This window comes from Oryctolagus cuniculus, chromosome 7, assembly GCF_964237555.1.
Source record: "Oryctolagus cuniculus chromosome 7, mOryCun1.1, whole genome shotgun sequence".
NCBI lineage: Eukaryota > Metazoa > Chordata > Mammalia > Lagomorpha > Leporidae > Oryctolagus > Oryctolagus cuniculus.
This window is the reverse complement of record NC_091438.1, coordinates 5466970-5481331: the sequence shown is the minus strand read 5'-3', so window position 1 is coordinate 5481331 and position 14362 is coordinate 5466970. Positions and strand designations below refer to the sequence as shown.

General features: G+C 47.9%; 1 protein-coding gene across 1 annotated transcript in view; it reads right to left on the bottom strand.

Moving 5' to 3' along the window:
• Positions 1–14362, bottom strand: part of BRINP2 (BMP/retinoic acid inducible neural specific 2) — a 131794-nt gene that overhangs the window by 14611 nt on the left and 102821 nt on the right. Inside the window, exons 5-6 of the mRNA XM_008263810.3 lie at positions 4833–4938; positions 2124–2360 (exon numbers count right to left, since the gene is read on the bottom strand). Of these exons, the coding sequence (XP_008262032.2) occupies positions 2124–2360; positions 4833–4938 (343 nt within the window). The remainder of the gene's footprint in view (positions 1–2123; positions 2361–4832; positions 4939–14362) is intronic.

The window sequence follows — 14362 nt, the reverse complement described above, 5'->3', positions numbered from 1 at the left end:
GATGATGGCTACTTCAATCCTCACTCCAGTCTCCCAGGTTCCTTAACAGCTTCATTGAGAAATAATTAACATACCAGAAAAAACATGGCTTCAGGAATTTTCCTCCGGCCAGCCCTGTTAGCTCTTATATGCTACTGAATTTCAGAACAGATCTCTCTCACCAACCAAGGGACCAATCTTGTTCTTGCCGACGACCTTGGGATGCATCTCTTTCTCCCTCTAAACCTCTTACAAGGCACCCTCAGCATTGTCTCAGGCCGATCTTGCATAATCCCACAGCCTCTTGATGGACAAGGTGAGGCACTTGGGAAGGTGGAATGCACACAGCACCCAGCTCGGAAGCCTTCTGAGAACTTTGTGGGTCCCTGAGCCCAGCTGTCCCCTCCCACCTTTCCTTCCGAGTCTCTAAGACCCTCCTTCTCTCCTGGGCTCTTTACCATTCTTTAGGACTGAGCTCTCTCCTGAGCTTCCTGGGTACACCATGTTGTCTGTGCTCATACTCAGGTGTCTGTCCTCTGCTCTGCTTTGACCTGCAGCCACCAGGTCTGCTGATGTAGGTCTAGATCACCCCTGCTTACTTATGGTGGAGAAAGCCCAAAGTCATGCTTTGGAACATCTCACACCACTGTTAGCCCAAATCTTGGGGTGGGAGCCTGGAACATGATATTCTGCTTAGCAACTGAATGCCTTGTCTAAGATTTGGAATGTCAATGCCCATCCTGATTTCTGCTGTCTCTTTATTACCCCAGGGGACTGAAGAATCATGCTTAGTGACGGCACTAACAATGAACAATGCATCGTTCCTTTTATAAAACATTTTCAGCATATGGAAGAGCATAGAGGAAAACAGGCCACACTCCCCTGTGGCTTCCACCTAGTGTTTGCCATATTAACTTCAGATTTCCTTTTAAGAAGGTAAACTTGATATACCTGAAGTTCCTAAACTTCCTCTCCCTCTCCATGCAAATGTAACTACTCTTTTGGGGGTTTTGCTATCATTGCCACATATATTTTATGTTTTCTACAAACACGTTGATGCCTACAAATATTATCTGTTACATAGCATGTTTGTAAACATCATGTAAATAGTACTAAATATATATATTTAATAAATTGCACTACAGTATTATATACAAAGATTGTATGAATACAAATATCTATATAATACATAACCTTTTCCATCTGGCTTTGTTTTACCCAAAATTATATCCATGTAAGTCTCGTTTAGTATTGAATTGTGAGAGTATACCAGGCAGAGATCATAAAATGTTTATTTCATCTCCATTATTCTATGTGGTATTTCCATATACCTATGATTATCAGTCTCTCTCTCAGATGAGGAAACTGGGGCACTGAGAAGCTAACAGCTGATCCAAGGCCATACAGCTCGGCAGTAATAAGGCAAGGATGCAAAACCAATTCCTCAATCTAGGTCTCTCAAGGGCACATTGATATGAGTGATAACAGCAAAGAGCAACATCTAGCTCCTACTAGGTGCCATCTAGAACTATTGAATGCACTTCATTTATTCAACAAATATTTAATAAGTGCCTTATGTACAATCATTTTTCTAGGACACTGTGGAATCAGTAGCAAATAGACAAGATCTATACCCTCAAACTCTTCAAAAAGAATTTCAAGTACTTATTTCTATTTATTTGAAAGATAGACAGAGCTCCTAACCACTGGTTCACTTGCCAAATGCCTGCTACAGCCAGGGCTGGGCAGAGCCAAAGCTGGGCGCTAGGAATTCAATCCAGGTCTCCCATATGAGTGGCAAGGATCCACGTACTGTGCCAGCTCTACTGTCTCCCAGGGTCTGCATTAGTAAGAAGCTGGAATCAGGAGATGGAGATGGGACCTGAACCCAGGCTCTCTATTATGTCATCTTAACCACGGCACCAAATACTTGCCCCATCTTAACTTATTAAATACTCAGAATACACCTGCTTGGTAGATATTACATCCATTTATACATAGACAAGACCAAGCCACCTGAGACTCGGGCTGGTGCCTCAGGTCACAGAGTCCAGGACCCAAGCTGAGTGCCTCATGCTCTCGTGTGGCACCTTGCAGCCACCTGTCACTGGCGGGGAGAAATTCCAGGCCATCCGACTACTCACCGGATTCCTCAAACTGCCTGTTGTGCGTGGCCCAGGAGTCCTGGATCTGTAGCAGGCTGTCCTCCATGGCCTGAATGTCGGAGTCAGGACAGTTGCATTCCGGGAAGGGGGTGCTGCACTTGCACCAGCAGTCATTCTCCTTGCAGACCAGCTCGCCCTCCGAGCTGCACGTGATGTAGCTGAGTGCTGCGGTCACAAAGCGCTCACGCAGGTACTCGGGCAGCAGCACCTGCAGGCCTGAGGAAAGGGTCTATCAAGGCCCTGCTGGGCAGAAGCAGGGAGACTCAGTTTCCCTCCGAAGGCCACAGGAACTCCAGACTGGGCCCTGGGCCCGAGAGCGGTTGCCCCAGGGCCCAAGTCTGCTGAGCTGGCTGGGAGAGAGGGCTCCACTGCCCCAGTGACAGATGGGGGAGGATCCAAAAATGCAGATGAGGAACATCAAAGCCTAAGGCTTAGCAGAACCCCTCACATTAGCCAAATTGAGAGCATGCATATCATAAAATCACAGGCAGGCTGGCTGCTTATCAGCATTTCTAGGGTGGAAATGGGAAGATGTTTCAGATAAAAGAAAAGTGTGCAGCCCTCATGGGGGAAGAAGCAAGGCTTGATGAGCGTTTCGCCCAGCCTCTGATAGCCAGTTTGCTCTGGCTTCACTCGGATCAGTAGTGGGCATCCTGGGGACGTTACTGAGTGCTGACCCTCCCGGCCTCCCACTCCAGCCATGATGACCAAGCAGGCTGCCTTGGTTAGGAGGTAGGAACAGGCACTACGGGTATACAGGAGTCAGCACTATGCCAAGTACTATCTATATGTGAATGCAAGTAACACATATGGTCAGGTTGTTATAGATAAGGGAATCTACGGCCAGGTCACAGCACTAGTGGAGTCTTGGTGCCAGTTCTTAACCTTGTCCTTGTTCCTACGGTGTATCTGGGTCTGGCTGTTCTGTCTCAATATAATTTAATTTACAAGTAGGAGAGTGACCAATGCCCCAAGATCAATCAGGCCTGGATAGATATGAATGTCTCTCAGTTCACACTTCCAATTAGTTTCCTATGGTTGTGGATATGGCTGTTTCAGGTTTGGCTTTCTCACCTATCTGTGGGGGTTGTTGGTTTACCAATATGGTCTCATGCCACACACGTAGCAGCCCATGAAGGAAGGGTAGCCAAGCCTTTGGGATCACTCTGGGCCATGTTCCAGGTCAGACCAGCAGGTGGCTCCACGGCAGGGACATGTGAGACCTCGGGCCAGGAGAGTGAGGGCAAGGGCCACTTCTGGGTCTGATGAGCTCCCCTTTCTCAAATGTCTGCCAGCTCTTTATTTCTACACCTTTGACCTTGTCCTTGGCAGGAAATCAGAAAAGCCAAAGTGTGTATCCCAGTATTGGCAGACCTCAAAGCATACCTTAAAATTGCTAGCAGCAGTGCACATCTGTTGCTCTTGTGTGCGGTCTACCTCTCACATTTTCCTTTCTGGAGTCTGCCATCCACGGCGCCAGGGCAGTCCTTCTCACGTACCCTACCTATGTGTCTGCTTTCAACATTCAGGTTTTCCAAGTACTTTCCTTCACTCCGTCCGCCTCCCCTCCTCCTCACCAGAACATTTCCCATTGCTGTAAAATAAGTGCCCCGAGCAGTGTCTGCATGAGTGATGGGCTATAAAATTAAATGGCATAAACTATTCAAAATGAACCACCAGACATTTTGAACTTCACTCACCGCTAATTTCCAGACACCAACCCAGCCCATCCAGGGACAGAGCAGAAAAGGGATACTAATTGCATTAGGCAGCTCTAAATAAAGGGGTTTTTTGCTCCTTTTTTATTATATATGTCTTGATTCCTAAAGCATTGCTGGGCTGCATCTGGCAAAGGTTGCCCGGAATTTGTAATCATAGATCCTGGGAGAGGGCTATTGATTTTGTAATGCTGAGACAATAATATCCTAAACAGAGTCCAATTCAGGTAGGCTTTTAAAAAATGAACTTTTCCCCACTGAATCTGTTTGCATAGCCACTGCCCTGGGATGTGTGTGTATGTTAGGGGGTGAAGGGAATGGGGGTGGGAGGGGTGGGACAGAAAGCAGGACATACACCCTTGTCCCATCTCAAAGCCCCCAAACCTAATGCGATCCCATGTCTTTGTTCCCCAGGTTTGAGTCTTCTGTCTCCAGTCAGTAGGTTCCCATGCCCCAAGCACTTCTCCAGGTGTGGATTATCCCAGGGAAGATCCATACTCATGACAGGAGGTGGGGGCCATGTTCAGGGTGTGGTTACAGTAGCTGGTGATCCCAGTTTGTATAGCTCTTAGCTGGCCCCTAAGCTCTCCGGAAAGGCCAGACTTCTCCCAGTGTGTCTTTAGGACACAGCAGAGGATTTGGGTTGGGGGTTATCACTGAATTTGGGGGAGGTCAAGGCTTTATAGGACAGATTGCCGCTCCTTGTGGGATAGTGAGAGATCTTGGGGAGGATCTTAGGTGGAAGAACTGGCCTGTCAGATGGAATGAACAAAGGGTCTTGGTGTATGTGAGGGGGAACCATACCAAGTTTTCTCAAAGAATGGCGGAACGTTGTGACGGGCAGGTCCCAGTGGCAGTTCCTGTCCTGAGCAGGGTTTAACTTAAGGAGGAAGGCAGGACTTTCTCCTGCTCGTTGGTGACCCAGGTTTCACTCGCTATAAACAGCGGGAACCACAGTGCTGCTGCTTACCTAGTAACTGCACTTTGTTCTCTGGACTCTGCACCAGGACAGAGCTGACCGAGTCCAGATTGTCATAGTTGCTGCAGCCCAGAGGACCTGTCCTGGTCTCTGTGACCTAGACAAGGAAGAGACACGGCATGGATTTAGGCAGAAGCACCGACCTTCCCTTTGTCCTTCTCCTCTCCGACTGTCCAGCCTCCGCCTCCTGTCCTTGACCCACCAAAGGAACCACAGGATGTGCCTTGCTTCCCCCCAGGTGCATCAAGTCTTCTTGCCTGTCCTGAGTCAGAGCGTGATTTATGGCAGACAGGAACAACTGCACATAAATGGGAGCCTTTCAGAGACAGCCAGGGGGAATGTGTGTCGGGGAGGGAAAAATCTGATGCAGGCAGAGGAAGCCAGAGCCCTGTCAGTCAGTCACCCCTGCTCCTCCCCAGAGGAAGGCTGGGAGACAGATGCACTTCCTCTTCGCCTCCTGGCGAGCCCAGCTGCATCCACTTGGTGTGGTGCACACAGGCTTTAGGGATCCCAGAGATGAAAAGCTCTAGAGAAATGTGAGTTATGTGTATTATTATTAGTATTAAACATTTAAGTCCCACCTCGGCACTGAGACGTCCTTAGAGAAAATCAGCCATGGGCTTACTGCATATTTTAATAAGTATATTAAATATACATAAACTCTTACAGCCACGTAATCTTCCAAAACACCACAGAGCCATTTAAAAATATTATAAAGTTGGCCCATCCGTTTCCCCTGATGTTTAAAGTATGAGATGAAAAATGGGAAAATTTAAATGCACGGAAATAATTATGTAATAAGAATGATGGGGACCCGAGGCCCTTTCTTCTCACGATTTCCAAAGGCTCTGCCAACAATCAATCAACCAATCAAGGAGTATTTATTGAGCAGCCGCCGTTCAATTCCATACAATTCATCAAACATTCATAAAGTGCCTTTCTGCAGGTTTTCAACAAAGTCTCCCCTGATATCTGACCTCCTCTAGCTCCAGGTACCGCTCCTCTACACCAGGCGTTAGAGCTGCAGTGTCACGCCCTTTTCCGTGACTTTGTGATCCATGTTTGGGTCCCACATACTACGTCTTCATACGGGTAAGCTCATGTTTAGTTTGCTCACCATGTTGTCCAAAGCATTTAGCACAGTGCCTGGCAGGTAGCAGGTACTGCATCAGTCTAAGAATGTATGAGTGAAGTGTTCCAGGCTTTTCATGGTGGAGAGGTGAGCACAAAGACAAGTTATGCTGATCTTCTTTATATAAAGAAAAACGAAAATGAATCTTGATGTGAATGGAAGGGGAGAGGGAGTGGGAAAGGGGAGGGTTGCGGGTGGGAGGGACGTTATGGGGGGGAAGCCATTGTAATCCATAAGCTGTACTTTGGAAATTTATATTCATTAAATAAAAGTTTGAAATAAAAAAAAAAAAAAACAAAGACAAGTTATGCACTATGTCCTCCAGAGAGGCAAGTGCATGGACGACCCACTCACATTCAAATCACAGAAGTGTGTCCCAATGAACAGGAAGGAAGGTATAGTTCTAAACAAGAGGGAATCAAGAAAAAATAGCCGTGGAGACACTGTGCAGGTTGGCCCTAAGCATAAGTAGGAAGTAGACAGACAGGGAAGGAAAGGAAGTGTGCCATGGGGAATAGAAGAAGGGCGGCCCGTTCTACAGCACATGCACTCAAGGAGGAGCACTGCACGTGTCCAGCACCCTGCTGGTTATCACGGGAAGGCCAAAGTGGAAGTGACATCCTGGAAGGGATGTTCGTTTGTTTGAGCTTAAAAATGCATGAGGAAGAAGTGACTCAAGCAAGAAATGGTGTGATATTGACTACAACTACAGTGTAGAAAGAGAGGGAAGCGATCCTAGTAGTCTGCAATGGCTTTATGGAGAGGGATAGCTATAGATTAGTCTTGAAGGATGAGTCGAGGTGGGAGGGAAGGGAGAAGGAACTGGGAAAAGAAAGATAACTCTAGATGAAGACCAAGGGGCAGCATCAGACACAGAGCCTGAGGGGCTGCAAGACTCAGCCTGAATAAGAATAGGAGCATGACCATGGGAGCAGGAATGATTTCTGTATAGTTTTCCAAGTTCTTTCTCCATCGAACCTTCACGGGAACTCACAGAGAAAAACCTCATTACTGTCACTCTCCAGAGGAGGAACCTTGGGTTCAAAGAGTTCCAGTGCCCCCAACCACAGAGCTGTTGAGTCCACAATCAGAATTTTAACTTCAGAGCCCTCAAACTACAGTTCAATACTCTCTACAGTTCAACACCCTCTTGTCTCCTGAAAAAGCAGGTCAAAGGATTGCAGAAAACAAAGTGAGTAGAACCTCTTTGGAAGATAGCACTCTTAAAAACAAGTATTCTACCTCTTTACAAAATACCACTCTACCCAACATATTTTAATTGGACAAAAGAAATTATATCATCCTGAGATCAGGATGGTAACCCTTATTTTACAGATTAGGAAACCGAGGCCCTGCTAAGATAAATGACTTATTCAAGGTCAGACAGCCGCCCACAGGACTAGGATGCACCCTACTCAGTCATTCTCTTAGTTATTCAGTTAGAAGTATTCAAGAAGGCTATGGGACTCGGGAATGCATAAGGCACTCACGGCCAGGGAAGAGCTTAGAGACAAACACAAATATAATTTGGGGTTCTGGCTGCTCCACATGAGCCTGCCTTCTTCCAGTTATGGACAATAGGCGCTGAATGATGCTTATGTGATTATTATCATGAAGAGGCAGAGAAAGAGAGATAGATGGACAGATGCCCTAGAGCACGCATCTGCTGGTTCACTCCCCAGATGACAACAGGGATGGGGCTGAAACCCAGGGCCGGGAACTCAATCCAAGCCTCCCACATGGGTGGCAGGGATCACTTTAGAAAGTGGGTGGAATCAGGAGCTGCAGATGAGGCCTGCATTAGAAAAAGCTGGGATTAGGAGGCAGAGCCAGGACTCAAACCCAGGTACTCTGAGAAGGGGACAAGGCATCTTAACTGCTAGGCTGAACGTCTGCCACCCAACTAATGCTACTTACTGAGCTAGTGTGTGGTTGGTTAGCCATCAGAATGGGCTTGGAGGCACAGCCAGCCTTACTTCAAGGTCAAGTAACAATCGCTATATAAAGAGCCATGAGGAGTCAGTGCTGTGTCCCAGTGGCATCCCACATAAGCACTGGTTCGAGTTGTGGCTGCTCCACTTCCAATCTAGCTCCCTGCTAATGCACCTGGGACAGCAGCAGAAGGTGGGCCCAGAGCTTGGGCTCCTGCACTGACGTGGGAGACCCAGTTAGAGTTCCAGGCTCCTGGCTTCAGTCTGGCTCAGTCCCAGCTGCTGTGGCCATGTGGGATGTGAGCCAGATGGAAGATCTCTGGCCATAGCTGAGAACTAGCCCAGTGACCCCTGGGAAATCTGCCTGTCTTGGAATGATATGAGCCAAATGGGAGTGGTGGGGAGATGGGAAGTGGTACTTGGGAGACTCTCACCTGTTCCTGCTTCCAGATGAGCTGGCCATAACTACATAACCTTTGTTTTTAAAGAATTATTTATTTTATTTGAAAGTCAGAGTTATAGGGAGAGGGGGAGAGAGGGAGAGAGGAAAAGGAAGAGAGGGGGAGAGAGGGAGAGAGGGAGAGGAAAAGGAAGAGAGGGGGAGAGAGGGACAGAGAGAGGGAGGGAGAGAGGGACGGAGAGGGAGAGGGGGAGAGGGGGAGAGGGGGAGAGGGGGAGAGGGAGAGAGGGAGAGAGGGAGAGAGGGAGAGAGAGAGAATCTTCTATCTGCTGGTTTACTCTCCAGATTGCTACAATGGCCAGTGCTGGGCCAGGTCGAAGCCAGCAGCCAAGAACTTTTTCCAGGTCTCCTACATAGGTGGCATGGGCCCAAACACTTAGGCCATCATCCACTGCTTTTCCCAGGCCATTAGCAGAGAGCTGGATCAGAAGTGGAGCAGCTGGGACACGAACTAGTGCCCACATGGGATGCCAGCATTGCAGGTGGTGGCTTTATCCACTAAGCCACAATACTAGACCATGTTCTGGCTTTTCAGTCTACTGAATTGGCTGTTTGGTCCAGGTAGGGAGGTGCTAATACGCCTACTGTGTGTAACAAACCAACTGTGTAAGATGTGAACCAGGGAGAAACAGGTCAGACCAAAGCCACAATGATTGTTCCGCTTTCCTGTCCCTCATCCCCACCCCATCCTTGCCACCACCAATCCAGCTCCTTTCTTATCAGCAGCACCATCTTTCTCAGTATCCTAGAGCCAGGTTTCTTGCTATTTCCTGACCTTTACTCAATGATTTCCAAAGGTCACCTCCACAAGACATCGCTTCAATAAACCATTGAGAGGCTGGGGTTGTGGCGTAGCAGGTAAAGCCGCCACCTGCAGTGCCGGCATCCCATATGGGTGCTTGTTCAAGTCCGGGTTGCTCCACTTCCAATCCAGCCCTCTGCTATGGCCTAGGAAAGCAGTAGAAGATGACCAAGGTCCTTGGGCCCCTGCACCCACGTGGAAGACCTGGAGGAAGCTCCTGGCTCTTGGTTTTGGATCAGCACAACTCCAGCATTGTGGCCATCTGGGGAGTGAGCCAGTGGATGGAAGACCTCTCTCTGTCTCTCTGCCTCTGCCTCTCTCTAACTCTGCCTTTCAAATGAATCCTTAAAAAAAAGAAAAAAAAGAACGAGAGAGTATGGGGAAGAGACCAAGACCACAGTCCTCACACTCATTTCCTGAGGGAGGCAATGATCCAAAGCCAGGTGTCCCTGAAGGAGGACGGTGCACTCAGCTTCACCACATCCCAGAGTCGGGGCTGCTTTCCTCACTGCGCTGCTGTGAGACCATCGCTCTTCTCCCAGGGAGGTAAGGAGGTGGGAAGGGAGCGGGGAGCTGGACACCATCCTCTTGAAGAGACTGCTGGGCAGGCACGGACGTCCAAGACGTCCCCCTCTCCCCAGAGCGGTGAAAGCCCAGAGTCTCTGGGGGACTGGCTTAGCGAGTCCTGCACCTCTCTTTGTAGAAGAGGCTGGCAGCTGCAGCACATTACAAAGAGGGCCTATGCAGGTAACGGAGAGTGCAGCTCGCTCAGGCGCACACGTTCAAAAGAGTGCCTCGGATAGGCTCTCAGAAAGGGAAAATAATTGCGCGCTAATTGGTCTGCTGACAGAGCCCATCCTGCCTTCAGAAAGCCCTGATGGGGCTCAGGTTCATTAGCACGTCTACTTTTCCATAAACACCAGATTGTGCGAACCTCCTTTCAGGAAGCCTGCTCTCCTCCCCTGCCCTTACTTCCGGCCTGTTCTTGGGGAGGGAAGGGAAGGACACATCCAACACTAAGAACAGAGTAAATTGGTCTTTAACTATGAGGGGTAGAGCCAGACTGGGCGAGCTCGGCTGCCAGTGTATCCCAGGCTGCTGCTGTGAGCAATGTGCGTAAGTCCTTTTCCAGGAGGCTTTGTGAGAAACGTTCATTCTTTAGCATTTTATCTATTTATTATATTTCAAAGGCAGAGAGACAGAGACACACAGAGACACGACAATACTCAAACAGAAATCTCCAGTCTACTGCGTTCGCTCCTCAAATGCCCAAAACAGTGCGGGGGCTGAGACCGAGATCTGGGAACTCAGTCTGTGTCTCCCACATACTTGAGCCATCAGCTGCTGCCTCCCAGGGTGTGCACTGGTGGGAAGCTGAAATCAGGAGCAGAGTTGGCACTTGAACCCAAACACTCAGATGTGGAAGGTAGGAGTCCCAGGTGGCACTTTAACAACTGCACCCAGTGCTCTCTCAAGATGCCAGCCAGCCAGGGGTCTGACGGATGTTTTGCGTGAGCTCTCTTTAGGCAGCTCATCTCAGACCCTCTCCCCTTGTCTTTCCCCAGTCTTTGAGTAAAGAAGGGGTGGGCTCCATTTCATCCTATGTGGCCCTTCTCCCCTCCAGGCAATTACAGGCAGGACCGACATGTCTCCCAGCCCTTTGGAGCTTGTGGATTGTTGTTCATGTGGGCCATATCATTTGGTGTCACTCCAACTCTATGACAGAATTCAGTGATACTCATGGGATTTATCAGCAGGTAGAACCAGAGTGCACTGACCAATCAGGAGAGAGGCCAATCTTAGTGTGCAGGCAGTGTTTGGAGGTCTCTTGAGGGGCAACTGCCCTGTGGTTATTAAAGCAAGATCTAGGGGTCCCAAAGCAGGGAGAGAGATGGTGAGGGGGGTTACTGGGGGCTGGGTTGAGGACTCTTTACCAGCTATATGGCAGTGTTTTAATATTTTAAAAACTGCTGTGGCTGCATTAGTTGAAGGCAGGCTCTTGGCACAGGTGAGTCACATAGTTGGTAACTCACATTATAGGGAGAAATGGAATTCAATAACTTCTGAAGGTCATCGAAATAGTAAGCATTGAGGCTGAAACCCAATCCCAAGTCTTTGCACTTGAGTAAGTTTGTTTCCCTCTGAACTGTGTCGCCTGCCTTCACTTTTCAACCATTTGATTGAGTGTCTCACCACCCTCCAGATTCTGTGAAGAGCCACATCTGTGTATGCATGATGTAGAGCCCCCTACTGCTCCAAGACCTCCTGTTGTGGTGAGTGTCGGGTGTGGAGACAAGCGTGCAAACAGCTGCAAAGTAATGTGACATCTCCTAGAATAGAGGTACGTGCTGCTCACGGTAAACCTACAAGGAAGGCCATGTCCAGTGAGATCTCAAAGGAATGTCTCAGATAACAGAGGGAGAAAGCTACGTCTTTCTTAGCAAAGATGTTCTTACAAAAGGCTAAAAAATAAGAATGTGCTTGCTCTGGGAAACAAGGAAGAGATATGCTAAAGGACTTTCTTTCACCAAGGCACAGACCAACCCCTGAGACCATCCGCCACCATCCAGGGTGATGCCTGTGCTGGAGGCAGCTCTCTGCTGCCAAGGCAGGCTCAGTGGAAGGAGGTAGATGGCAGGTGCTGCAGTTAGCTAGTGAGGGTGTGCTGCAGGGCACCCTCAGGCCCTTGCCTCTTGCTATGCTATCTGTAAGTATCATGTGTTTTAGAGCAAAGAGGTGATCACCCCACCAAGTCAGCAGAGCTGTGGAGTGGGTGTCACCATGTTCCTTTGCTCCTCTGTCTAGCAGTACATCCTTGGTCAGGCCACACTGTATGTCTAGACCTCACTAAGTTATGTGAAATGACTCGGAAGAGTAGAAGTGGGAGAAAACACAAGACTATCCTTGTTTACTCGTGGTTTTCCAATTTATATCTCATGGGGAGAATGCATTGTACTCCAGACAGAGAAAACCTCAGTTCAGTCAGCCCAGAGGAGGCTGAATATCCATCTTACATTGAATATGTGCCTGGAGGAGTTCCAGAAAGAGGGAGGACTGTCAGGATGGTAGCACCTCCTTGGAGGAGCCGAGGGTTGGTTCTGGTTCTGGAAAATATATCCACAGGCACTACAATAGCTGCCTGCCCACCTTTCCTCTCCACCACCATGATGTGCTTAACAAAGTGCGGCCAGTAAGTCATGGTTAAGACGATGCAAATCCCTCTCCTTTCGTTGGACTAAGGTTGGACTCTGAGCTGGTTCTAATTTTCTAATTCTCCAGACAATTAGACAACTGAGAACTGTGATACTGAGAGAAAACATTTAAAGGGTGACTATAGATACGTAAATGTTTCCAATAGTGAATAATTATCAAGTACCTGCTAGGTGCTGGGAACTGAGGATCCAACAATGAAACGGAAGCACTGGTCAAAAAGGAAATATAATTCTCAGTAACCAGCACCATCATCTCTACCACAAGGCAAAGCTACAAGTGTGCCAAAGCCACTGGGGCACAGAAAAGTCTAGAAGAAACAGAAACAACTCTGACAAGAGATGTAGGAAGATGAAGCACACGGAGATGAAAAAAGCAGAGACATATGTTCCAACAAGAAACAAAAGAAGTACATTTGAAGTATGGCCATGCTTTATAAGCCCTGTGTGCCTGGATTGGCTGTAATGTCCTGTGCTTGGAGATCTGTGCTATTCTTCACTAGAGTCCTCTTACTAAAGCTTCCTTATATTCAAGGTTCCTTGAATAGATTTCTGTGTCAACTTGCAGGCACACTGAGTAGAGAGCTTAACCCAAGTGGAAAAATGACATGTCCAGTGACATCATTCATTCATTCAACAACGTATTGTCTACTTCCTACCCATAATGTTGCAAGCCCTGTAGTCTTCCTGGAATCAAAGTTAACAAGACCCAGTCTTTCCCATAAGGACCTCATGGTCTGATACAGAGGTCATCATGCTAGCTAGAAATTACAGTTCCAGCGGGTAAGCCCTACACAAGGAGCTTATGCTTGAAACACTGACGAGGGTCACTGACCTCCCCTGGAGTCAGGAAAGGCTTCACGAAAGAATTGCTTTTCTAGGCTGAGCAAAGAAAGGTGAGAAGAGTCACTCAGGTGAACAGACAAGCATTGCACTACATCAGGGAGTAAGTGCCCAGGCAGTGAGGCATGAAGACATGACATATTTGAATGAACACTGGCATTTAGGTAGGCTGGGTTACATGATATGAATGGAGGTTAAAGGGTAGAGGGGAGACAATGAGAATAAAGACGAGCAAAAGGGTAAAAAGACCATTGAGAGAAGAAGTAGGATAGCACCAGGGATAGAAGGTCAATGATTTTACAGTTTGGCTAAGGGGAATTAGTCCCTTTCATGCACTGATGGTGCTAAGGCTATGCCGTCTGTACATTTCCTGTATACCTCATAGAAATTCTTCCATGTTTAAATTGTTCCAATTGATCAAAATTGTTTTAAAACATTTATTAATTTACTTTATTGAAAGGCAGGAGAAAGATCTTTCACATGTTGGTTCACTCCCTAGATGGCCTGAAGAGTGGGATGTGGGCCAGGCTGACGCCAGGAGCCAGGAACTCCATCCTGCTCTTTGACATGGGTGCAGGGACTCAAGTACGTGAGCCATTATCCACTATTTCCCATGTGCATTAGCAGGGACCTGGATTGGAAATGGAGTAACCAGGATTCAAATTGCACTCTGAGATGAGATGAGAGGTCCTAAGTGGCAGCTTAATATGCTGTACCACATCACCTGACCCATTATTCCACAATTTTAGGATGAGTAAACAGGCCCAGAGAAGTTGGGCCCTTTGCTCAAAACCCAAACATGAGCAGTGGTGGAACACAGATTCTTAGGCTAGAGTGCACATTTCCTCCCATTGTATCACACTCTCACCCTGGCTAGGGAACAGTGGCTCGGGCTCTGTCCTGGTATGGTCTGGAATCACTGAAAGATTTTAAGTAGGAGATGCTATGGTGATGATTCTCACACATGGTAGAGGTACAGAGGTAAATCAAGGAGAAGAGCTGAAAATGGACATAGGAAGACTGATTCAAAGCCTGGTCAAAGAGAGTTGGGTAAGAGTTGATGGAGGTTCTGGATAAGGGAATGACAGTGGGCCTGAAGAGCAGGCAAAGGCAGGCTGAAGACACGTGCAAGGGACTGACAGCA